The sequence below is a fragment of the Eschrichtius robustus genome, chromosome 20 (assembly GCF_028021215.1).
Source record: "Eschrichtius robustus isolate mEscRob2 chromosome 20, mEscRob2.pri, whole genome shotgun sequence".
NCBI classification, from domain to species: Eukaryota; Metazoa; Chordata; class Mammalia; order Artiodactyla; family Eschrichtiidae; genus Eschrichtius; species Eschrichtius robustus.
In genome coordinates, this window is record NC_090843.1 from 66,629,872 (window position 1) to 66,654,557 (window position 24,686).

At 62.4% G+C, this 24,686-nt stretch overlaps 1 protein-coding gene across 1 annotated transcript; it reads left to right on the forward strand.

Moving 5' to 3' along the window:
- Positions 1–1,589: 1,589 nt before the first annotated feature.
- Positions 1,590–24,396, forward strand: MAP2K3 (mitogen-activated protein kinase kinase 3). Its single transcript, XM_068530319.1, has 12 exons — positions 1,590–1,781; positions 14,352–14,418; positions 14,740–14,788; positions 15,545–15,658; positions 15,754–15,873; positions 16,492–16,608; positions 17,504–17,555; positions 18,710–18,837; positions 19,284–19,361; positions 21,636–21,775; positions 22,853–22,898; positions 23,376–24,396. Exons 1-12 carry the CDS (start codon positions 1,733–1,735, stop codon positions 23,457–23,459), a joined length of 1,044 nt encoding a protein of 347 aa, XP_068386420.1. The 5' UTR covers positions 1,590–1,732; the 3' UTR covers positions 23,460–24,396.
- Positions 24,397–24,686: the final 290 nt, after the last annotated feature.

Genomic DNA, 24,686 nt, shown 5'->3' on the forward strand with positions numbered 1-24,686 from the left:
GCATTGGTGGCATGAATGCTGTGCAGAGAATTACAACTGATTTGGGGGTATGGCCGGAAAGCCTCTTAGGGGAGTTCATTTAAGAGGAGGCCTGCAGGATGAAAGGGACCAGCCCCAGCAGCCACGGTGGGAGGGTGGGGGAGAAAGATGTTTCAGGCAGAGGGAACAGCAGAGGCACAGGCCGTGAGGCAGGACCGGTATTGGCGTGTACAAGGGGCAGCACTGAGAACCCTTGCATATGGCATGGAGCGGAGGGGGCGACGGGGAGCATGGGAGGAGCAGGAGTCCGAGTGGTTGGCAGTGGCCTGAACCCAGAAAACCCACCAGACCAGGCCTGCAGTCCCACTAGGGAGGTATCTGCTGCTGGTGCCCATTTTGCAGATAGATAAGCAGCAGGACCCATTTTGGACCGAGCGCCCTGGGCCACTCCAGACACCCAGGTGCGGTGAGGCCGGGTCAGCTTCCTGTAGGAATTTTAGAAACATTTGCTGGGCACCTAGTGAGTGCCAGGACCTAAGCCAGGCACTTCCAAGCTTGCACTTGTGAACCGATTTCAGAGAGGGCGCCCTGTCCCCGTGGCACAGGTACGTCAACAGGCACGGAGCGGCTCAGGACGTCTCTGAGTGGCAGGGTTGGCATTTGAACCGGTAACCTGCTGAGTCCATAGCTCATGCCTTTCCTCCCACTGCCTGGGGACGCAGGAGGAAATAATGACAATTAGCAGGCCTCCCCTTATCTCATCTGGCCCCCCCATCACGGTGTGGATAGGCCCGGCTGTCACCCTATCTTACAAGTGAGAGAGCTCCAAGCCTTTCCAGCAGGTGGTGGAACCTGCTTCCCTCATGTGAGGCTCCTGGCAGGTCACACACTCACGCCCGCGTGAAGCGAGGGACTGACCCCGTGACCTTTGCCAGGCTGTCCATCCTAGTGACCTGGTCCCACTGCCAGACTGGTCAGTGGCTCCTGAAATCCTCCAAGGCTCCACGTGGGAGCAGAAGGGAGGGCTGGCCCGTCCGGACTGAATAGTCAACAAACACCTCCTGAGTGTCCGCCGTAGCCCAGGTCCCTTTCCACCAGCTGCGACCGGAGGCGCGGACGCGAAAACAAGCTCCGGGGTGACCTGAGTTGCCCACGTCAGCCCCGCTAGGAAGTAGTCGAAGCGGGATCTGACGCTGGCCCCACCCGGGGGGCGCACTTTGGCTCCCGCAGCACCCGCCTTCCCGCTCCCCGTGGCCGCAGCTGGGCGGGCCAGGGGTACCCGCGGTTTCTGCGCACGGGAGCCAGCGCGCGCGAGGCGGGGCCCGGGGGTGGGCGGGGCTTGCGTCCGGACAGGCAGCGGGAGGGACCCGCCGAGGCCTGGGGGGGCGGGGCCTGACGGGTTTCCCGGTGGTGGGCGGGCTTGACAGGCGGTGGGAGGAGCCGTACCCCGGGCCAATGGAGGGCGAGGCTTGAGCTTGACGGGCAGGCCCCGGCCGGCGGTTGATAGGCAGGGGCCGGGCCCGGAGACCGGCGGGCCAATGGGTGCGCGGGGCGGGGCCTGCGTCGGCGCCGTCCGGCCGGGGCCCCAGTCGCACTGCCCAGTCTGGCCCCGCCGCCGCCCGCCGCGGACGCGTACCAGCCGACGCCCTGCTAGCCTCCCGGGCCGCCCGCCCGCAGCCATGAGCGTGCTCCGCCCGGGCCGAGCTCGCCGCCCCCTGGACTAGTCCCGCCGCCGCCCCGACCCGCCTGCACCATGGAATCTCCTGCCGCGAGCCAGCCCGCCGGGGTGCCCGCGTCCAAAGGTAGGAACGCCCGGGCTGCGGACCCGACCTCTGCGCGGTCCCCCGGCCCCGACCTCTGCGCGGTCCCCCGGCCCGGCCCGCACCCGGGCAGCTCCCCTGCCCGGAACGCCTCCCTTAGGTCCCGGGCCCAGCCGGACCCCAGTTTAGGCCTTGGGGCTGCACCCAGGCCCGAAGTCGGGAGAGGGTCTCGTTCTGATCACCCCGCTCCAGGTCAGGAACCTTGCTTGGACCTCCCCCTTTGGGCCTTAACTGCACCTTGGACAGGAACTCTCCCAGTCTGGGTCTCTCAGCTGGACCCAGGCGGGATTCACTCTGATCTTGCACCCAGCCCCCTTCCACTCCCGGGTCCCAGGGCTGCATCCAGTCTGGGCCCCCAGTGGTGCTCCCCTGCTGCGGATCTCTCTGTAAACGCCCCTCCCGTGTGGCTGCCCTGGCTACGGTCCAGCTCAGAACTCCCCGTCCTCTCCCCCAAGGCTCTCCACCCTCCTAGGTCCCACATTGCCCCATCCCTGGCGGCTGCACCCCGTCCTGCAGCTCTGTCTGCAGCCCTGTCTTCCGGAGAACCTCTCTTGGCCTCCCACCCCACCCTACTGCATGGCCTCTCCATCGGCTCCCTCATCTGGACTTGCAAGCTTCTCTGTGCACGGGGGCGGGCGGGGGGGGGGCGGTGCTCACCTCTGACGCTGCCTGTGGGTCCTGGGCTGGCTGCCCGGTGGGTGCTGGCCGTGCGATGGGCTCGCTCTTGTTTTCTCCAGGCAGCCGGCCTTCCTGGAAATGTTTGTGAGGTGGCGGCTGCGGCAGCAGGGTTTGTCATGCAGAGGGGGAGGATGAGACTTGGAGGGCGAAAGGGGGATTTTTTTGGCAGGAAGAGGAAAGGGTGTTTTTGGCATGTCGGAGTCTCAGCGGGCTGGGCTGTGTGAGAGAGTTCCAAACCGGACGCAGCCGTAGTGAATGGGCTGCCCGCGGCTCCCTAACTTGCTGTCTCTGGGCCTCGGTTTCCCTTATCACACCTACCTTCCGTGGACTCCTGGCGTAGGATGTGAGATAGTGAGTACTAAAGAGCTCTAGGCAAGTGCGGGTGACGAGGTGAAGAGCTCAGAGGTGCTGGGGAAGGGGCACTTGCTGCGTTTTATTACTGTTAACCATTCTTGCTGGAAAGGCCTCAGCCATGTGGGATCCAGGCCTTGCCTCTGTTGGGCTGTAGCTGCAGAGTGAGGGGGAGAAAGGTAGCAGCTGGCACTTAGGGGGCCCCTAATCAGGGGTTGCCTCTGCCTCTTTTTCTCTGCGGTGGGGGGAGCCCAGGCAGCTGGAGGGCTTGTGGGGTCCCGGGGAGGGTGTGGGTCCTTCACTGCCCCTGCTCCTGGCGGCTGCTGTGGCTGGGGCCAGAGCCCAGCCGGCCGGGTGGGCAGGGTAATTATGTCTTACATAAGTGGGAGGCCGGATCCCTGACCGTTGCCCAACCACTGTGAGTAACCCAGGAGGCACTCGAGGGGGAAGACGGCTGGGGAGGGACTTGCACTGCGCAGACCTCGTGGAGCTTGGGAACCGGGAAATCAGAGACTTCTTTTCCCCAGCTCCAGGTGTAGGCCTGGCCTGGCCAGTGCTGTGAGACCTCGGGCAGGTCCATCAACCTCTCTGGGCCACAGTGTTTTCATGGGTGGAAAAAAAGAGGTTGGAAGCAGTGTTTGCTTTTGAAGGCCCTTGAGCTCTTCCAGGCAGGGAATGCCTCATCAAAATAAAAATTACAGTTGCAGGGTTGGGAAGGGAGAAGGGTCATGGGTGTGAAGGAGTAAAGCACTTTGGGGAAACACTCATATGCTGCGTGACCTGAGTCCTGGCATTGCCTTCTCTGAGCCTCTCTGCAGAGAGAGGGCCAGGATGCATTTCCAGTCTGTGGGTCCAGGTAACAGATGATGTTGGGTGGGGACGCTGTCAGCCTCTTTGGGGTCTGTGGCAGCATGTGGTGGGGAAGCCACAATGACCTCTTGCCAGAAATCCCAAGAGCTCCCACTTACCAAGGTTTTTCCATGTGCCATGCGCTAGCCCATTTATTGCTCACAGCCCCATTCACAGACGAGGAAGCTGAGGCTCAGAGGCGTTCATTGTCTTGCTTGAGGTCACACGGCTGTGACAGATGGAGCTGCTGTTCTGGTGCTCAGTGCTCCTCTGTGTCCCATTTCTGTGACGGGTGCTTGGGCTGAGCTGGTGGGATACTCCCTCCTCCCGCATCACACCTCTGTTCTGAGGCATCTCCTCTAGCCCTTTACAGCCTGACCTGGAGGATGGACTGAGCAGAGATGATGTCTCCTGTGTGCAGAGCCCTTTACAGCTGGCACATTTCATACTCAACTGCGGTCCGGCCCATTTGTCAGGTGACAAAACTGAGGTCAGATGGGAGGAGTGGCTTGACCCAGGCCTCCGTGTCCTGGGCACAGGCCACAGTGTTGTCCTTCTCGCCACCTTCTCGAGGAATTTGGACCAAGCAGGATGTGGTTGGCACTTGACCTTAGGGAGCTTTACCTCTAAGCTTCCTGCCCTGCAGGGGTGCCCTGCCCCGTCCTCCATGCCACAGCCCTTGGGAGTTTTCCAGGAGTGCGCGAGGCTCCGGGCCCTACAGCCCTGCTGTTTTCCCCGCTTCCTCGCCCACATGCCATCTCTGCCTGGGATCAGAGGCCGAGGGCAGCTGCGGCCAGAGGGCAGGGGTGCGTTTGGTCGGCACAGTCTGGGTCTGCTGCCTCCGGCCACGTTTGTCCTTGGGGTGCCCCCACTGCCCCGTGAGTGCTGCCCCCGTGGGCGCTTCCTGGTTGATCCTCAAGTGGCTCCTGGATGCCTGACGGGGACACTGAGGCTGCAGGAGCCCCGTGTCCCGGCCCTTCCTGCTGTGCAGCTGCCCTCCCCTGACCTGTCCCGTCCTGTCCCGGCTCTCGGAAAGATTGGAAGGTGGCACTTGGGGACTTCCCCACCCCTGGCGTGACGCACAGGAAACTATCCGCCAACCTGTGGCTCAGGGCCTGAAGGGAGCAAAGTTCTCAGTCGCTTGTGTGGGGAGAGGGCCGGGGCAGCGGAAGGCTTCCGGCGTGAGTCAGCGGGCACTGGGCGCTGACTCACCCGTGGGGCACGCCAGCCGGCTGGCTGCAGCTTAAAGGGCCAGTGCCTGGCCGCTGGTGGGCGGGAGGGGGCTGGGAGTCCCCACCTCTCGGGCGGCCTGTGGCCCGTAGCTGGGCACGGAGGTGGCCCCCCTCCTGGACCTGGGATGGAGCCCGGAGCCCCCTCCTGGCCCTGCGCCCATCTCCGCAGGAACTTCCTCTGTTAGGCAAGGGCCCTGCTTCCTCTGTTCAGGGAGCAGGAGCGGGAGCAGGTGACGGCGGCTGTTTACCGCCCTTGGCCCAGGGCCGCCTCCGGCTCCGACGTGCTCCCTGGGGCCGCGGGAGGCTGAGGAGCAGAGGTGGGGCGGGGTCCCCTGGGCTCCCAGGAGACAGGGCTGTGCAGAGGTGAAGACTCTGCTGTCAGATCCCAGCTCAGCCCCTTCGCTTTGACATTGGACGTCCGCTGCCTGCTGTAAATGCTTTCAGTCCCCTGGCACTGCCCGGCTCTTGGATGTGAGGCCTCGGTTTCTTCACCTGCAAAATGGGGGTGGGAACCCTGCAGGCCGTCTTGCCGGCAGCCACGAGGACAGGTGTAGACAGCCTCATTCCACTCTTGCTAAGTGTCAGGTCCTGGGAACAGCGAGACTGCCCTCTGCCCACGAAGAACCTCCGCGAGACAGGAAGTGGGGCAGAGCCTGGGCTCGGGGGGGTGGATGGACCTGTGTTCGAATTCTGACTCGCTCCACCGCTTCCCAACTTCCTCACGTGCCCTCTCTGACCCTCAGTCTCCTCTTCTGTAAAGTGGGAGAAAACAGCCCCCCACAGGGTGGTGGTAAAGGTGGGAGACGGTGTTTGTCAAACAAATGTCATCTGTTATTATTTTCTCATCGTTTTGGTGGCGGCAGTTGTTCGTTGGTGGATGAATAACCAGGATGGGGACCTCTGGTGATGGCCTTCAAGCTCTGTGACACGACTCTGGCTGCAGGGTCCTGTAATGGCACCTAGGATATACCAGGCTCTTTCCCCACTGGTCCCCAGGCTGGAGCTGGGAGCTTCATTTCCTCTTGGGCCTTCCTGGAGAGGACGGCGTGCCTGCCTCAGCCTGCACATCCGCGTCCCCTGCAGCATGGGGGCGTGTGGGACCGGGAGTTGGGAGGGTGGGAGCCTCCTAGGCCAGCCCCTCAGTGGGTGGAGCTCCGTCAGGGCCAGGCAGGGCACCTGCTGCAGGGGCGCAGGGCTGGGTGGAGAGCGCCCCAACCGTGGAGTGGAAGGAGGCCGCCGGGGAGGTGGTTCTGAGGGTCCAGCTCCGAGGCCTCCGGGTCGGTGGGCGGCAGGGCTGAGCTGAGTGGGAGCAGCTGGGCGGGGCCTAGGCCGCTGTGGGGAGCGTTGTCCGCGGCCTGGGAGGGGCCACTGTCGGGTCCCGGAAGAAGAACGCCCCGCAGGGCCCCGTCCCAGCTGGGTGCTGGGTGCGGCGACGGGGCGGGCCTCCCTGAGCTCAGCTCCCCACGCTGGGGCTCATCGCCCTCCCGGGACTGGCCGGGCCTCTCGGTGTGGCCCCTGTGGTCAGGCCTGCTTCCCCAGCAGTGGCCGTGGGAAGCCCCCCGAAGCCTCGTATAAAGGGCGTGAAGAGCGGGCAGGGCTGGGAGGCAGCCCCTCTGCAGCTCAGACACCCGCTTGGGCCCACGTCCCACCCCAGAGGGGGTCACCAGGCTCACCCTGACAGGGCTTCCCCCTGCCCCATCCCCCCAGTCCTGGGCACAGGTCCCTGTCACCCTCCCCCTGTCCTGAGGTCCTCTCTGGGGTGTCCTTGCAGGCTGAGCTGGCATCCAGGGGCTGCCCTGGCTTCTCTGGGAGGCCGTGTCCAGTCGCCCCTCTCCCCCGGTGCTCGCCCTGGCCGCTCTGCACTGGCCCTTCTGCCCTATCAGGGCAGACAGCGGAAGGATATATAGAACGCACCTCTACGTTTTAAAGAATCAAGAAAAGTGAATTCTGTACACCTGATACCCAGCTGAAGAAATCTCACCTTGCTGTGCCCCTGCAGCCCTGCAACGCTGCCTCTCCCTGACAACCGTCCTGACGCGTGTGCACGTCATTTCTGTATTATTGTTTTAAATCAGGCCCTAACGTACGTGTGGTGTAGTTAAGCTCACTGGCCTGCAGGAGCCCCGGGCCAGTGTCCACACCATGGTCCGTGGCACCAGCACCAGTGTGTAGCGCTGTTGGGGGAAAGGCTAGAGCTGGCTGGCGATCAGGAGCTGCACTGCGGGGGTGATACCGGGACCTACGTGGAGGAGTCAGCGTGTTAACACGTGGCAGCACCAAGTACGGGGCCTCAGGGTTAGCGTGTCTGAGTGTCTGCAGCTGTTATTACTGTTGCTTCAAGTGAACGTTAAGCCCAAGTGGTGCAGTGCTCGGACCGCGCAGCTGTACCACAGCCCTGAGTTTCCTTGTCTGCGTCACTGGGCAGCTTCGAGGGTTCGTCTTAAGGTTTGCACGAGCCAGTGGGCACGAAGGGACAAGTGAAGGGCCTCGGATGTCAGCGGAGGTGTTTGGGTACCACCAGGGAGTAAAAAGGGGGCCAAGGGGCATTGCTGTGCCTCCAGTAAGTCGGTGCTTCCTCGGTGTTGGCGGTCAGCGGCTGCTGAGGCCTGGGTGGGAGGCCTGCGCGAGACCGCTCTGGGCGCGGGGGCTGGAGAATGTTTCCTGCCCTCTTTGTTCTTCTGTGCACCTGGGTCTGGGCCTCTGGCCCACCCCATCCCCTCTGACTCCCGCCCAGCTTGTCCCGTCCCGAGTTGCCCTGTGCAGACCCGGATAGTGTGGTGGGACCCTTGCTGGGTGAACCCGTGGGCACTTCCAGCCCGAGCCCCCTGCCTGGATTCCCCTGCTGCAGAGCTTTCCAGGTTGCCTCCTCTTCCCCATCCGCCTCAGCTCGGATCTCACCTCTGCAGGGTCCCCTGCTTCCTTTTCCTTCAGAGCACTTAGCGCTGTGGAAATCTACGTGAACGGTGTGTACCCGGGCTTTGTCTGCTAGTTGGCTTTGTCTGTGGCCCTGTCTCTCCCCAGCCCCGGGCGTCTAGGGCCGGATCGTTCTGGCTTGTGGGGCAGCGCCTCTGGCCTCTACCCACCAGGTACCAGTAGCACCCCAAGCTGTGACAAGCAGAGTGTCTTCAGGCTTTGCCACGTGGCTGCGGTTAGAGGGCGGTCCTGGGAGGGCAGGGCCCTGTCTGCTCACTGCTGAAGGGACGGGTGCTGCGAGCTGGGTGGGCTCGGGACCCTCCCCACGGGCTCTGCAGATGAGAAGGGCCTGGAGGTGGGGGGGACGAGGGATGCCGAAGGCCTCTGAGGCCAGGGCCTGGGCCGGGGGCCACCGTGCCACTGGGGGGGGCACAGGGCAGGGCTGCTGGGTTGAGCAGCCCCCCGCCCCGCCTGTCACTCCCCTGTGGGCTCGGTGCTAAGGGGACCGTGGCGGGTGCGGGCCCGGCCCGTGGAGGCTCCCGGGAAATGGAGTGCCCTCCCCTCTGCGGGACCCTGGGGAGAGGCCACTGCAGAGCTGGGGAGCCGGTGTGAAGGTGAGGGGGCGTCCCTGCTGTGCCTGCCTCTCCGTGTCCTCGCCCGGACACGCCCGCAGAGCGGTAACGGGGGGGGGGGTCATGATATCAGGGGGTGGGGGTGGGCCTTGGCTTGGCTTGGCGATAGACATTGACTGTGCAGGTGAATCTGCTGCCCCCCCGAAAGCCTCCCCTTCTCGGGGCCTCAGTTTGCCCACCTGAGCAGTGGGAGTGGGTTGGCCTAGTTGGTCTCTCTCTGTGGGACCCCCACAGGATAGAGGTGGCCAGCTGGGGGCAGGGCCAGGCGGGGGGCGGGGGCGTCCTCGGACATCTGGCCTCCGACACCTCCGTGGTGGCACGCGCTGCCTTACCTGATGGGCACGGACCCGGAGGACTCAGGACATCTCCAGCAGGATTGGAAAGCACGAGAAGCACCCCAAATATCCAAAAGTAGGAGGCGGGAGTAACAAAGTGGGAGCCGGAGTTGCTTTTGTCGGGGAGGCCGCGGATGAGACAGAACATGGCGGGGTGTGCGGCTCCCGTGTGAGCGAGGCCCGGCGGGGTCCGTGGTGCGGGGTTGTCGGCCCTGCCCCCCCGCCCCGGACGGAGCCTGAGAGCCGGGCACAGCCGGTTTGTTGGAATCTCCCCAGGCCCCGCTCAGGGTCTGCTCCCCACCAGACGCTCACTGTGACCTCGCCTGGCGCCTCCTCTCCGACCCTCTTGGTGCAGCAGACCCGTGAAGACACTTCCGGGGCTGCTGAGGGTGTTGACAGAGTGGCCGTCTGGGCTGCGGGCCCGGTGTTAGCTTGGGTCCCACGCGTTTCCAGATGGCTCAGTCTAATCTTCCTCGCGCCAGGACCACTAAGGCAGGGCGCTGGCCCGCGCTGGATGCGCTGATACCCATGCGAGGTCAGTCCGTTGTCCCCACGTCACAGTTGAGGCCGTGATGACCAGAGAGGTGAAGTCATTTGCCTGAGGGCACCCAGCTAGGAAGCGGCAGCTTTGCGGTTCGAGCCCGGGCTGCCTGGCTCCAGAGTCAGTGCTGCCTCTGAGATGTAACTACAGGGCCGTGACTTGTGAGGAGCCGGCTGGACACGGGAGAGCCAGTTAACAAGGGCGCTTAGCTGCACGACCAGGAGGGCCTCTCTGAACAGGCAGGAGCTGAGGCTCACGCATCAGCTGGGACAGAGTTGCAGGGAAGAGCGTTCTAGGCAGAGGGAACAGACCCGGCAAAGGCCCTGAGCTGGGAACAACGGTGGCTCATTCAGGTCATGGCTGGAGTCCTCGTTGCCTCCTGTGGCTCCCCTGGAAGGCCGGAGCCGACGAGGACACAGACACCCGGTACTGTGCCCTCCTGCACCGGGAGCCCCGCAAGCCGAGGCTGGCGGGCTCGTCGTGCTTTGCCGGGGGCAGCCCACAAAGTCTGTTTGTCGTGGTGACAGTCGCCACAGTGGCCTGCACCTGGGCAGCCCCGGCCCGGCGCTGACGGCTCCGGCAGACGGTGGGAGGGGCCGGCAGCCTGTTTCTGGCCACCCCGCAGACCCAGTTGTGTCACCCTAGACGTAGGCCTGGGGACCCTGACAGGCAGGGGGTCCTCGCCCTCTTCCCCTCCCCCCCACCACCACCGCTGCAGCCAAAGGCAGGGAGACTGAGGCTTGTCAGGGGGACGTTCCCAAAGCCCAGGGCGGGCCGTGGGTGTGCAGGCTGAGCCCAAGAAAGGTGGAAAGGGGGCTGAGAGCAGAGAAGGCGCAGGAGGGCCTGCGGCTGTGAGCCCCGGAGACCCCCACGTGGATTGTTACCTTTTCATCTTTTTTTTTTTTTTTTTTAATTTTAGCAATTTCGTGTATCTTTATTTATTTTATTTATTTATGGCTGTGTTGGGTCTTCGTTTCTGTGCGAGGGCTTTCTCTAGTTGCGGCGAGCGGGGGCCACTCTTCATCGCGGTGCGCGGGCCTCTCACTATCGCGGCCTCTCTTGTTGCGGAGCACAGGCTCCAGACGCGCAGGCTCAGTAATTGTGGCTCACGGGCCTAGTTGCTCCGCGGCATGTGGGATCTTCCCAGACCAGGGCTCGAACCCGTGCCCCCTGCATTGGCAGGCGGATTCTCAACCACTGCGCCACCAGGGAAGCCCCGGATTGTTACCTTTTAACTTAAAATGTTTTATTTTCTGGTTACAGAATAGCATCAAGTCAAGAATAAAAGCCACCCACATTTCTCATTACTGAGGACGGATTTTTTCACCTGTGCAGAGGCGCTGATGGTCACTGTGGTGTCCGCTTGGGGGCCGTTAGAGGGCCACCTGCTGTGTGCCAGACCCTCGGCCTTGCCTTTTAGGGCGGCAGGTGCACCTCCGAGCGGGTGAGAAGTAGAGGTGTGGGCAGGAGGGCGCTGTGCTGGGCTCCAGCCAGGCTGCAGAGCTGGGCTTCCTTTGGCCTGGCCTGTGGCCTCCACACGCCGTGGACCCCTGCGCCACCTTGGGGCCTGGTGGTGACTTAGTCTGATCCGGGGGCAGCACAGAAGTGGCCTCAGGAACTGAAGCCCCGGCTTTTCTGTTTTCCTCTTGGCGTGTGGAATGTGCTGGCTTCCCTTGGGGGGGCGCAGCAGGCCTGTCCCCTCCTCCCTGCAGGAAGGGTGCTGTGAGCCGCTGGCCTGGCCTGTTGGGGTCTCCAGGTGTGACTCCTGGCCAGACCCTTGACTAACGTGCAGTGACTCCACCTCCGAGCCTCGGTTTCCCCAAGTAAAATGAGGCTAAGAGCTCCTCCTCCAGGGTCGTCGGGGCGTCTAGAGGAGATGGGAAGGGCCCGTGTGTGAGTGGCAGGTTGCCTCTCTCATGGGCGAAAGGACTTTGGAGGGAGACCCCCCACCCTGGCCTCTGACAACCAGCCACCTTGCCTCGTCTGTAAAACGGGATGAAATCTCTCCACACACAAGGTCATGACTGGGCAGCTGGCACAGCCCCGTGCTGGGGGCAGGCGGTGGCGCCGGTCAGGTCCTGGACAGGCCCCTGGGGGTTCAGAGGTGGTGAAGTAGCTCGATGCAGGCTGAGCGCTGTTCTAAGTGCTTTATCTGATAACTCTACAGGGAGGTGCTGTTTTTTGTTTTTTTTTTTAAATTTGGTTGTGCTGGGTCTTAGTTGCGGCAGGCAGGCTCCTTAGTTGTGGCACGCAGGCTCCTTAGTTGTGGCATGCGAACTCTTAGCTGTGGCACGAATGTGGGATCTAGTTCCCTGACCAGGGATTGAACCCGGGCCCCCTGCATTGGGAGCGTGGAGTCTTAACCACTGAGCCAGCAGGGAATTCACAGGAGGTGCTGTTTTTGTACTCATTGTATGGACGAGAACGCTGAGGCTCAGAGAGGTGTGGGCACTTGCCCAAGATCACCCAGCCTGTAAGGGGCAAAGGGGATTTGACCTTGTGGCAGAGAGAGCCCATGCTTTTGGCGACAGGGTTGCACGAGAGCCGAGCCTGGTGTGGGACTGAGCGGGGGCCCCGGCTCTGGGGCTGTGGACTGTGCCTTCGGAGCGCTGACTCGGCTGCAGGCCCAGGGCCGCCTGGGTCAGGGCCTTTGGCCAGGACTGAGACTCTCCTGCTGGCCGCCAGGGCACAGACGGATGCACCTCAAGCCTGGCATCTGGGGGCCCCTGGGGGTGCTTCTATGGAGAGGCTGCAAGTGTCTGCCCACGTCACCCACCCTGGGGTAGATGCTGGGACCCCACCTCCACCGGACTTTTCCTGGTGGTTCACCCAGCCCTCTGGACAGCTGGGCCCGGGCCTCGTCTTCCCGGGGGCACTGAGAACCCCTCCTATCATGGACAGTGGTGCCGGGGCCCCCCCCGCTGCTGGGCCCGAGCGCACGGGCCTGTCTGGATTCACAGACGAGGCGCTGTGTCTGCACAGCAGGGTGTGCTGGAGGCTTGACCCGAACCCGGCTCAGAGGTGACTTCAGGAGGGTGTGCACAGGGTCTCCTGGTGCCCTGCGCACCTCTGCGGCACGAGGCACGGGGCCTTGGGCGGGAGGCGGGAGGACGTGCCCGCAGGAGAGGCACATGGGCACCGTTTCTGCTCTGGGTGGTTTTGGGAAGTCCTGGTCGAGTCCCAGGTCTGCCCAGCGCTCTCGATGCCGATTCTTCTTTAGCACCGACCGTGTGCCGGGCACCGGGTCGCGCTCTTAGCTGGCCAGAGAGGCTTGGAGAGGAGACACTTCTTGTCAGTCCCTGGGGGTGAGGGGTGAGGGAGGCGTTGCCTCGGGACTCAGGCCCACCCAGCACCCTGTGGGGTGGGAGTGGGCTTCCTGGGGCTGCGTGGTGAGAATGTGCGCAGGCTCCGGCCTCCAGGGTGAGTGGGCCCAGCCAGAGCTGGCCCTGCCCGCGCCTCGGGTGGTCCTCCTCCCGTGGGACGTGGACCCTGCCGGGCCCCTCTCACCTCCCACCCTGTTGGCTAGAGCTGGGGGTGGGGCTCCTCACAGATGGGGATACTGAGGCCCAGGGACACTGCAGTGTGCCCGGGGCAGTGGGCAGGGGTGAGATGAGGCCATGGGTCCGTCCTCCAGGCCTGGATCTGCCCTGCTTTGGCGCCTGCAGGCCTGCTGGGCTTACTTCCCGCTTCCCCAGGAAGGTGGGCCCCCAGGAACCTCCCCCGCTCCCAGCCTGGCGTGAGCCTGGGCGGGGAAGCCGACAGCATCAGGTGTAGCTGTGGGTACAGGCACCCCTGTCTCGCCGCCTGTCCGCGGGGAGGGCTGTGTGGAGGGCTGGGGAGCCGGCCCCGGGCACAGGCAGGCTTGGCGGCGGTGGGAGCCCAGCCGGTCCAGCGCCCTCACTCCACAGGGGACGTCCTGCCCTGCCCTGCACACCCCCGGCTGTGGAACCAGCAGACCTGGCTGCACATGTGGTCCTTTCCCGACTCACCTTCCTGCCCTTGGCCCTGGCCCCGTTTTCCAACCTGAGCCGGGGGCCGATGCCCTGGCAGGTGGTCCTTGTCCTCGTACTTTGTCCACCCGGGGCCCCTTCTGGGGAAGCTGAGGCTGAGAGAGGCGGGGTGCCTGCACACAGGGTCCCGGCCCATGGGCCTGGCTGTGGACACCCCTGGCCGGGTTGCATGTGATGCCTGCCGGCAGGGCCCCCAGCCTACGTCTGCGTTCCAGCGTGACAGGTGGGGACGTCGAGGCTCAGAGGCGGGTGCCCCCCCACCGAGGTTAGGACTGCATGGGGGTGGGGTGGGTAGAGGCCCTGCTACCTTCCCAGGCTGCGGGACAAAGCCCCACACGCTGCGCGGCTTCAACACCGGAACCTCCTGTCCCCCGTCTGGAGGCCGGAGCCCATCCAGGTGTCGCAGGGCTGGTCCTGCTGTGGCCATGATGGGAGGAGCCGCCCCGGCCTCGTCCCCGGGACTGCAGACGGCCGTCTTCCCTTGATGCGTGTCTGTCTCTGTGTCCAAATTTCCCCTTTTTTAAGGACACTTGTTGTGTTGGATTAGGGCCTCACCTTAATGACCTCATTTTAACCTGATCATCTCTGTAAATCTCCAAATAGGGTCATGCTCGGAGGTACTCGGGGTTAGGACTTCAGCTTTCAGGGGTTAGGACACAATGCAGGCCTTCAGGGAAACTTGGGACATAGGACTCTGCGTGGGTGGGAGCGCGGGGGCCTGATGGGGGCCGTGGGGGCCGGTCTGTGACGGTGCGTCCTCCTCGGAGACGCCGACTTTTCTCAGGTGGCTGTGGGGCGACTGTTGCAGGAGGACCGGCGGGGCTCAGGCCCTCCAGCCCAGGCTGGGCACGTCCCCTGGGCTCCCGGAGGCCCCGGGGCCCCGTCACGGCGCCGACCACGCTGACCCTCGGCGTCTGTGCCTGTGCCGGGCCCCTGGGGGTCCTGCCTGTCCCGGGAGACGCTGACTGAGCAGTGGCTGAGCGGACGCTCCTTTCTCTCCCTCCCATTTAGGAAAGTCCAGGAGGAAGAAGGATTTACGAATCTCCTGCGTGTCCAAGCCGCCGGCGCCCAGCCCCACGTGAGTTGGCCTCGGGTTTCCCCCGGCGCCGCCCAGACGGCCTCCCGAAGGGGCCGCCGTTGAGAGCCAGGCCCCTGCCTGGGCAGCACCTCCTCTGGGCAGCTGCGGGGGCCATGGGCCTCGCGTGTCCGCTCAGGGCCCTGCTCTCCCGTCGAGGACGGAAGGCGAGGCCCCGGCCGTGTCCGCGTGCTGTACCGCGTGCTGCCCCGCAGACGCTCGGTGGCTGGGGGGTGGGGGCTCCCGGGCAGGATGTGCGCCAGGCTGGGCTGCCCGCTCAGGGGGGCGTGCCCCCTGGGCTCACGGCCCCGCTCCTCCCTGCAGGCCCCCCCGGAACCTGGACTCCCGGGCCTTCATCACCATCGGGGACAGGGTAGGTGTCGTCGGGCCCTGGGAGGTGGCTGTGGGTGGTGGACGGAGCTGGGCTGGGGCGGAGCGCTGGCTCCCCGCTGCTGACCAGTGGCCCGTCTGGGGCAGGGGTGATGGTTGCCTCCTGGGGCCCTGGTGAGCCGGAGCCGGCGTGCAGCTCCCCGACCTCAGAGGAGTGGCGCTGAGCTCGCAGATCCCTGGCCCTGCCCTCAGGGCCAGTGCCCGGGGGCCTGCATTTCACTCGCGCTTCCTGATGGCTTGGGAAGCCCGGCTCGGGGCCCGTGTGTCCACCACAGGACACGCCGAGGGTGCCCTGTTCGTCCCCCTGCGCGCTCCCTTTTTTGGCCGCTCCCTGTGAGGCGAGGCCTTTCTGTTGTCCTCTCCGTGTCCCCGGTGCCTGAAACAGGGACTTGTGTGCAGCAGGTGCCGAATGAGTGATTCAGTCTGGCCACCTGAGTGGGGCGGGGCGGGAGGGAAGGAGCATCTCTCAAGGGCCCCACGCCGCTGGGAGCACTTCCCAGACCGGCCTGCTGACACCTCGCAGCAGCCCTTGGAAGTAGGTGCTGTGCCTGCCCTATAGAAGGTGAGGGGAGGCTCAGAGAGGTTAAGTGAGTTGCCCCAGGGCACACAGCGCAAGTGGTTGGGGCAAGATTTGAGCACAGGTCTGACCGGCTGGCGGTCCTCTCTTTCTGCTGCCCCAGCGTCTCCACTGGCGCCTGACTTGGCCCCCGTGAACCCTCTCTCTTTTGTGTCCCCCGAGAACTTTGAGGTGGAGGCGGATGACCTGGTCACCATCTCGGAGCTGGGCCGAGGCGCCTACGGGGTAGTGGAGAAGGTGCGGCACGCCCAGAGTGGCACCATCATGGCCGTGAAGGTGAGCGGGGCCCCCAGCCCAGGGCTGTCGGGGCCGGGGGCGCCGGGGGCCGCGGCCCTGCCTCCCAGCCCCTGACCGCAGCCCTCGCCCCGCAGCGCATCCGGGCCACCGTGAACTCGCAGGAGCAGAAACGCCTGCTCATGGACTTGGACGTGAACATGCGCACGGTCGACTGCTTCTACACCGTCACCTTCTACGGGGCCCTCTTCAGAGAGGTGGGCCCTCGGGGGGCGGGCCCGGGGCTGGGGGCTCAGCCAGGCCCAGGCCGTGGCAGGGGAGACACGCCAGCCTCACCACAGGCCGGGTCAGAGCTGGCAGGGGGCCCAGGGGCTGGGGGGTACCCCAGGGGGTGCTGCACCCGGCCTTCTCGGAAGGCTGTCTTGGGTAGGGGCGGGCAGTGGGGGGCTGGTGGAGGAAGGACCCGTCTGCCAGGTTCAGAGCTGGGATGAGCCACGGGGTGGCGGTGGCGGTGGGGGTGTGGGGCTGAGGCAGGAGGGGTCTGCAGGGCTGGGGCATGGAGCTGAGCTGGCACAGGCGAGTCCCAGAAGCCCCCACTGGAGGGACATGGTCACTTCTCTCTGGAACCTGCCGTGGAATTAGGGGTCAGATAAGGGAGAGCAGAGGTGACAGCGGGGGGAGGCTGCCGTGTGGGCCCAGCAGAGTGGGCACGCCTCGGGGGAAGGGGGAGGAGCTGGGAGGTCGGGGCATCCGCAAAGGCTGAGGGGTGGAGGTGTGTCGGGGGCGCCAGCCGGCTCCGGGGAGGTGGGCACCGGAGGACGCTGGGCCGGGCAGTCCTGGGCGGGCATGGCTGAGTTCCGGATGTCCACGTGCAGGGAGACGTGTGGATCTGCATGGAGCTCATGGACACATCCCTGGACAAGTTCTACCGGAAGGTGCTGGACAAGGACATGACGATCCCGGAGGACATTCTCGGGGAAATCGCTGTATCTGTAAGTGGCTCAGGCCCTGCCGGGGTGGGGGTCCCGATGGTGTTGTCTTGGGCAGAGTCGGGCTCCCAGTGTGGCCCCCAGCTGCGGCCCTGAACCTGGACGGCTGCCGCTGGACCAGAGCCTCCCTGCTGAGGAGACCGGGGCTCCTGGAGCCGCGCAACTTCGGCAGAGCCAGGCCCTCTGGGCCTTTCTGTGCGGCTCCTGAGCTTCTAGGCCACGAAAGAGGACTTAGTGTTTACAGCTCCCGCATGCAGAGGACGCTCTGGGGCAGCTCACAGAGGCACAGTGTCGGGGGAGGGGTTCGCATCCGTGCTTGCCTCCTGAGCTTGCATGTGTCTAGGGCAGGGCGGCAGCCCTGGGCTTGAGCACCCCAGCAGCCAAAGCAGAAAGGGAAATGGAGTCAGCGAACCAGCGGTCCTTCCTCCTGACTGCACCTGCGAACGTGTGAACATCCCCCCTGGCGTTGAATCAGGATCTTTGGGGTCATTCCTGTGGGGAATGGCTCCGAGCATGTAGCCCACTGACTGCTGAGGGAGGGAGAGGAAGCAGGGAGGCTGCAGAGGGCTGGGTTCTACCAGGAGCCTGGCAGGGGGAAGGGACAGCACCCTGGGGGCTCATAAGTCTGGGACTCTGCAGGGTCCTGGGCATATCACCTGAGACCCTTGCCCACTCAGAGCAATGCAGGAACCGAGTGCGTCTGCACCAAGGTTGCTGGGACCCCACAGCAAAGGCTGGGATGTGGGCAGGAGCCTAGGGTAGTGAAGGGTTGGGTGTGTACCTGGGAGAGGGCGACGGATGGCCCTGGGTGGGGTGTCTTGCAGCTCTGTCATTGTTGATGCAACCGGGAATCACAGCCATCCGGTCTCTTCCCCCCTCTTCCTGTTCCAAATGCCAGATTGTGAGGGCCCTGGAGCACCTGCACAGCAAGCTGTCCGTGATCCACAGAGGTCAGTGCCCAGGCCGGCCGGCGGGAAGGGGCCTGGCTGCCCGCACACGCGCTCTTGCCCAGGCCTGCTGGGCCCGCACCACCGGGGCTCAGAGGCAGCCGGCTCTGACGTGCCTGTTGGGTCAGGAGCTGAGCCTGTTGGCCGGTCCGGCCCACTGTGCACTCCTCCCAGCCATGCTCCTCAGCCCCCAGACCCAGTCCCAGTTCCGTTCGCTGGTGCTGAGAGCACGGATGGGGTGGACCGTTGTCCTGGGGAGGCTGAGCCATCTTGTTTTGATGTGTTGTTTACGTGTTGCGAGACACGCAGGGGGTGTGTGTACCACTGCGTGGATCTGATCGTTGTTTACGCTGTGTAAGCCCCGCCCATCGAGGTGAAGGTGTTTCCAGACTCCCGCTCCCTCCCAGCACGTTCTTGTCCTGCTCAGTCCCGCCCCCGCCCCCCGCCCCCCACGCCCTGGAGCCACACTCCTCTGATTTTCCCGCAGTGGGTTGGTTTTGCTTGGTCTCAGCCTCCCGCTTGGCCCGATGATTCTGAGACTCACCCAGCCAGTGTACGTCCTGCCTCTTCGTCTGTGTTCTGGGTGCTCTGCTTTTCCAGACCAAGGTCATTAGGCTAAGCCCCCTTGGCCACTCAGTGGCAGGTTGTCACGGAACCTTCGGTCCTTTTTCTGTGCATCTGTATCCACACAGAAGTCCCCACAGAAGGCGGGAGAGATGCGTGTGTGTCCTGTGTGTGTGCTCGCTGGACGGTCCCTGCTGTGCCCTCCAGCCCATTCCACGTCCACCTCGAGTCCTGGGGCTCTGGGTTCTCCCGCAGACCCATCTCCTGTGTTTTAGCTGCTGCCCTGCGCTTCCTGGGCAAATCTGCCGACCCCTCTGGGTGGACACGGGCTGGTTTCCAGTGCCCACACTGTCAGTGATGGGTCCCCCTGGAGCCTGGGTGGACCGCAGAGCTAGAGGTTGTGCTGGGAAGTGGCGGCCCAGTCCCGGCTGGTTGGCTGCAAAGACGTGGTCCCGGGCGAAGCCCCAGAGCCCTGACTTCCTCCCCTACCTGTGGCTGGAGCCCGGGGCTCCTGGCTGTGTGGCCACCAGCTCTGACCTGGGCAGTGGGGGCCCCACAGCCAGGAGCTGAAAGGCGTGTCCTGCCCCTGGCAGACGTGAAGCCGTCCAACGTCCTCATCAACAAGGAGGGCCACGTGAAGATGTGCGACTTTGGGATCAGTGGCTACCTGGTGGATTCCGTGGCCAAGACGATGGATGCCGGCTGCAAGCCCTACATGGCCGTGAGTGGCTCCTGGGCCACCCCAGCAGAAAACAGCCGGGCTTGGCCACCCCGGCCGTGTCCTGTGTCCATCAGGGATGAGGCCTCCCCAGACCCCGAATTTCCTGCCGTTGCGGGCAGAGGGCTCTGCTGCCCGGCCCTCTCCACCCCTTTCTGACTGGCCCCGTGGTGCCCATTTGGGTGATAAGTCTCACCTCAGGGAGGTGGCTGGTGGGGCCTGCGGGGTCCCACCCCTCCCCCAGTGTCCCGAAGGTGGGACCCCCAGGCAGGGCAGCTGCGTGGCAAGACTCGGGCCTCCACCTCGAGACCCTGGCCCTCGCTGGCCTCAGCTTCCTCATTTGCCCCGGGGGAGGTAGGGTGGGTGAGCCCTGGCCCCTCGGTTTGGGGTTGGGGAGGCCAGACGCAGCTGAGGATGCCTGGGCGGCCCTGCTCTGGCCCCTCTTACAGCCTGAGAGGATCAACCCGGAGCTGAACCAGAAAGGCTACAATGTCAAGTCCGACGTCTGGAGCCTCGGCATCACCATGGTACTGCCCGGGGCTCCCTTGCTATCTGGGAGGGGCTGTGCCAGGTCCTCGAGCTTCCGGGGCCTGTGAAATAGTTTAGCCTGGGACAGAAATGTTGGTTGGCTTCACAAACTGAGGAGAGACTGTATCATCAAAAATTACGGTGTCTTAAGGGGAGCACCTGCAGGTGCCTTATGCCCGCCGTGGGGTGAGGGGCAGCGTTACATAGTTCTCGACGTCTCTGATGACTCGTCCATTGGACTTTACCCAGCGCTCATGGTGCTTGTCGAGAAATCACAGTCAACCCCAAATTAAGGGAGTTCCTTGTACACGTGGCCCTCACGATCGCCGTGAGACTCAGCCCTGGCGCTGGACGGTCGACGTTTACTATCACAGATGACGTCGTACCGTGCATCTCTGTGCCCAGAGGCTGTTTGTATTTTTCTTTTTTTGAGCTCTTTAGAAAAAATTACCAGGAAAGGAATTACGAGGTCCAGGGTTTGGACACTTCTCTGTTTTCCTACTTGTAAACTCTGGTGGTCCTTCTCTGCAGCCCAGGCAGGGTCCTCACTTCTGTGTGTCGGAATCATTGGAAACTCTAGGAAAAAAAGCAGGCTGACTTTGTCCTATGAGAATCCAGGGTCACACCCACACCCACCGCACTGTGCCACCTCCATCTGTGGCATGGAGTCTTGCATTTGTGTCTTGTGATGCATTTGTGTCTTGGCTGGAAAGGGGCCTTTAGCCTAACGGGAAGGTGCTTTCTTAGCACAATGACTAGCGATCTGTTTGGGTGCCAGTCACCACCAACAAGAAGCGTTTGCTTGAGCTGAGGTCTCTTCTGTTCATTACGGTGATCACTTGTCAGGGAAAGGGGCCTGGGTGGCCCTGATTTGTGTTTTCATCTCAGCAGTCAAAATCGGAACCCAGAGTTTGCTGTGAGCTGCCAGTCTTTTTTTTAAAATTAATTAATTAATTAATTAACGGCTGCATTGGGTCTTCGTTGCTCTGCGTGGGCTTTCTCTAGTTGCGGCGAGCGGGGGCTATTTTCGTTTTGGTGTGCGGGCTTCTCATTGTGGTGGCTTCTCTTGTTGCAGAGCATGGGCTCTAGGTGCGAGGGCTTCGGTAGTTGTGGCTTACAGTCTCAGTAGTTGTGGCTTACGGGCTCTACTTTTCGTTTCGGTGTGCGGCCTTCTCATTGTGGCGGCTTCTCTCGTTGCAGAGCACGGGCTCTAGGTGCGCGGGTTTCAGTAGTTGTGGCGCATGGGCTCAGTAGTTGTGGCTCGCGGGCTCTAGAGCGCCGGCTCAGTAGTTGTGGTGCACGGGCTTAGTTGCTCTGCGGCATGTGGGATCTTCCTGGACCAGGGCTCGAATTCGTGTCCCCTGCGTTGGCAGGCGGATTCCTAACCACTGCACCACCAGGGAAGTCCCGAGCTGTCAGTCCTTCCCACAGATGACTCCTGCCAACTGCAAGTGAGGCACCCAGGGCACAGGGAGGTCCGGGTCTAGTAGGAGAGATGAGGCCATGGTAGCCTTGTGTCCAGGGAGTCAGGGAGAAACAGTGATGAGGTCAGAGCCGGAAGGCTTCCTGGAGGGGGAGGCATTGGAGATGGGCCTTACAGGTATTGATGGCTGGGCAGTGGGGGCCCTGTGGAGGAGGAGGGGCCTGTCAACTTCATTTCCTAATGGAGCCTGGTGGATTGTTGCACAGTCCAGGAAATGAAACTCACGGTCAAAGGCGGACCTCACAGTCTAACATTCCTTCTGCAAATACATGAGAGTCATTTCATTTCCTGTTTGCCCTTTCAGTAATGACAACAGCCCAAATAAATGGCAGCAGACGCTTAAGTCATTGTTGAGACATTAGGGAGTGGGGAGTGGCCTGTGGCAAAGGAAAGGGAAACTGGTTGCCTGTCCGAGTTCCTTTGCTGGCGGCGGCCTGTGGGAAAGCATCCCCAGGTTGCCAGCTCCTCTGATTTTTCCAGATTAGCTGAAACCTGGGTTGTCATGTACAATCTTCTGAATTCAGATTGTTTGAGAACCTGATGATAGCTCAGCCAGTCAAAACTCAGGGTTGGATTTGCTCCATGAGCCATAGCTGCCGGTTGGGTCAGAAGAACTAACTGCTGGTGTCCCCTTGGCTTTCATCTTTGGTATGATGTCACCTATCAGCCCCTTGACCTGCCTCACAATCCACCTCTGGGTGCTGGACCAGGACAGGCAGGATCTGTGAAGGCCCTGCCCCGCGTGCAGAGTGTGGGTGCATCTGACCCAGTGCCGCTGTTTCCACTGCAGATCGAGATGGCCATCCTGCGGTTTCCTTATGAGTCCTGGGGGACCCCGTTCCAGCAGCTGAAGCAGGTGGTGGAGGAGCCGTCCCCGCAGCTCCCAGCCGACCGCTTCTCCCCCGAGTTTGTGGACTTCACTGCACAGTGGTGAGTCTCAGCCCTGCCCGGACCTCTGGGCCTCCCCAAGCCCAGTCAGTACCCCTCCCTGTCCTGGCCAGATCCCAGCTCCTCCCTGGGCCTGGTCTCCTCCTCCTTTAGCAGATAACCCCCAAACAACATAGCATCAAAATAAGTAAGGCAGAAATAGTTTGAGTACAAGGAAAATTTGACAAACTATGGTCCTAGTGGGGAGATTTTAATATAGTCCCTCTAGAAATGGACAGATCCTGAAGATGGAAAAAGAAAACAAAAAGCATATGGAGGATTTAAATGCATAACAAATTTGCTTTCATTGATGTTTAGAACTTCGTATCAAATTAAAGAATGCCCACAGGATCCTTATAAAAATTAATTATGTTTGAGATTACAAAGGAAATAGGGGAAGAGGCAGAAGGCAAAGCCATATAGGCCACGTTCTCTGACTGTAATTAGCTGGAACAGGAAATCCATAACTGAAGAGAAAAACGCTACATGCGCATTAAAAGTAAATTCTTCTAATGCACTCTTGGGTTATGAGAGAGATTTAAACAATAAAATTATGAACGAGTCAGAAGTGAAGACAATTAGAATATAACCTGTCAACATCCATGTGTTGTGGCCAAAGAGATACGCAGAGGAAAATTCGTAGCCTTTATTTCTTTTTTTGGAAAATAAGAAAGACTGGAGACAAGTGAGCCTGGCAGACAGAGTCATTTTCTCCCAAGACCCATGGTAGGGGTATCCCGATTAAGGATACAAAGTATGTGATTGTTAATGGTAGCATTTTGGTATTGGGATCATTGCAAATTCCCTAGATCACTATAGAGACAAGAAAGCTGACACCCCAAGAGGCAAAGAAACTTGGTCCAAATCTCTGTAGTTTGCACCATGGATCCCACTCCGCCCTTGGAAGCCCCCCAGAACAGTCCAGCCCCTTCCTCCCTGAGCCCGAGGAGCATGTGTGTCCCCTTGCTTCCCGGGCAGGGCTGAACCCAGACTGGCTTGGCTGGCCTGGATGGGCTGGACTCACTTCTTCCCTGCCAGTCTGGCCCCAGCCTGCCCTCAGCCTGCCCTGTTCTGTCCTAGCCTGAGAAAGAACCCTGCGGAACGCATGAGCTACCTGGAGCTGATGGTGAGTGTGGGCGGGACTCTCTGGGAGAGGGCTGCACCTGTGCACAGCGGTGGGCAGCTCCTCTGGCTTGCCTGTGCATTCACTCCTAGGAACTCCGTCACTCATTCACTCACATGTACCCTGGCTCCCTCCTCCCCGCTCCATGCCGGGCCCTGGGGAGGGAGGCAAAGGGCAATGGGGGGCAGGTGGACCATTTTCTTTGGAGGCATCAGGGAAGGCTTTGCAGGGGAACTGGGCCTAGAAGGGTGAATAAGGATTTACCCGCTGAGGGACAGAGGCCTAGCATGCACGGGGAAGAGTGAGTTGAGGGCGGCTGCGGGAGGGCTGAGGAGGAGGCCACGAACGCTGCCTCTAACAGGAGGGCTTCTGGGGGGCAGAGGTCCTGGAAGGATGACTAGGAGTTTGCTGGGCAGGAGGAGCATGTGGGGGCACCTCCACCTCGCCCCCTCCAAGGTGACTGCCTTCTGTCCCCATCAGGAACACCCTTTCTTCACCTCGCACAAAACCAAGAAGACCGACATCGCTGCCTTTGTGAAGGAGATCCTGGGAGAGGACTCATAGGCGGCGGGGCCTTGGACCCACTCTGGCCCCGCGGCGCCCCGCAGCCCTCTGCTGCGGCAGTGCTTGCCCACACCCATAAGCTACTGCCAACCTGGCCTTGGGCGCCCGGGAGAAATCCAGGGGGCTGCTCCTGCCTGACAGGCTGTTGGTCCCAAGTGCCAAAGAACCAGACCATCGGGGCCCTGCAGTGCCTCTGCCCCTGCTGCTCCAAGGACTCTGAGACTCTGGACTTGGAGGGGCCAGACGCCCCTCACAGAGAAGGCAGTGGTGCCTTGTACAGGCCGCTGCCTTGGCCCGGCCCTGGATGCCACCCAAGTTGTATATTTTTTTATCTCTCGACTGAATGGACTTTGCACACTTGGCCCAGGCTGGCCACACCTCTGTCCCGGCATCGGTAGGGGGACCCAGTAGGGGGATGAGCCATGTGAATCCCCTGGAGCCCCCATGAGGCAGATGCCAGAGCCACCGAGGCCTTCACCCCAGCACTGGCAGACAGGGCCCTAAGGGCACCGGGGCCACCTCGCCCCTGCCTGCCGCCTCTAGGGGTGTTGTTTCACTTTTATGTTTTTAACTTATCCTCTTGATTTTTTTCTTTCGCTTTGTGGGTTTGGCTGGTTTTTCTTGCATGGTTTGGAGCCGATCACTTTTCTGTCACCTGCTAGGGGACCAGCAGGCTAAGACCTGCCCTCTCTGCTCAGGCTGGGGTCTAGGGGGATGGGCCCAAGGTCTCTGCTCAGAGAGGTGCTAGGGGAGCCATCCAACTCACTCTCCTTGGGGACCGGCTCGACAGGGGCTGTGGATTTGCTTTTGGTATTGTTTTAAAAAAAAAAAAGAAAATATATTTTTTTGAAGAAAGGACTGCCCGTCCAGGGTCCTGTCCCTGATTGGTTGGGGCAGTTGCCTGATTGCTGTTTTAATTTAAAAAAAAAAAAAAAGTGGGACAAAAGGTCGTGTGAGACTGTGTGTCATAGCGGCGAGCCCTCCTCCTGCTCAGTGACGGCTGGTGGGCCTGGAGGGGGGACCCCTTGCCCCCGGGACAGGGACACGGCAGCGTGATCAGGGGAGTGGGGGCCTCTCACCTGCCGGGGCCCTGCACTTCCACATGTGAGGACACGAGGCTGCCCCCAAGGGCCGTGACGAGCTGCCAGGCCCTTGCTGAACACTGGACAGAGCGGCAACACAAGCCCAGTCCCCTGAGGGGCCACCTGTCCCCCGGGCACTGACGAG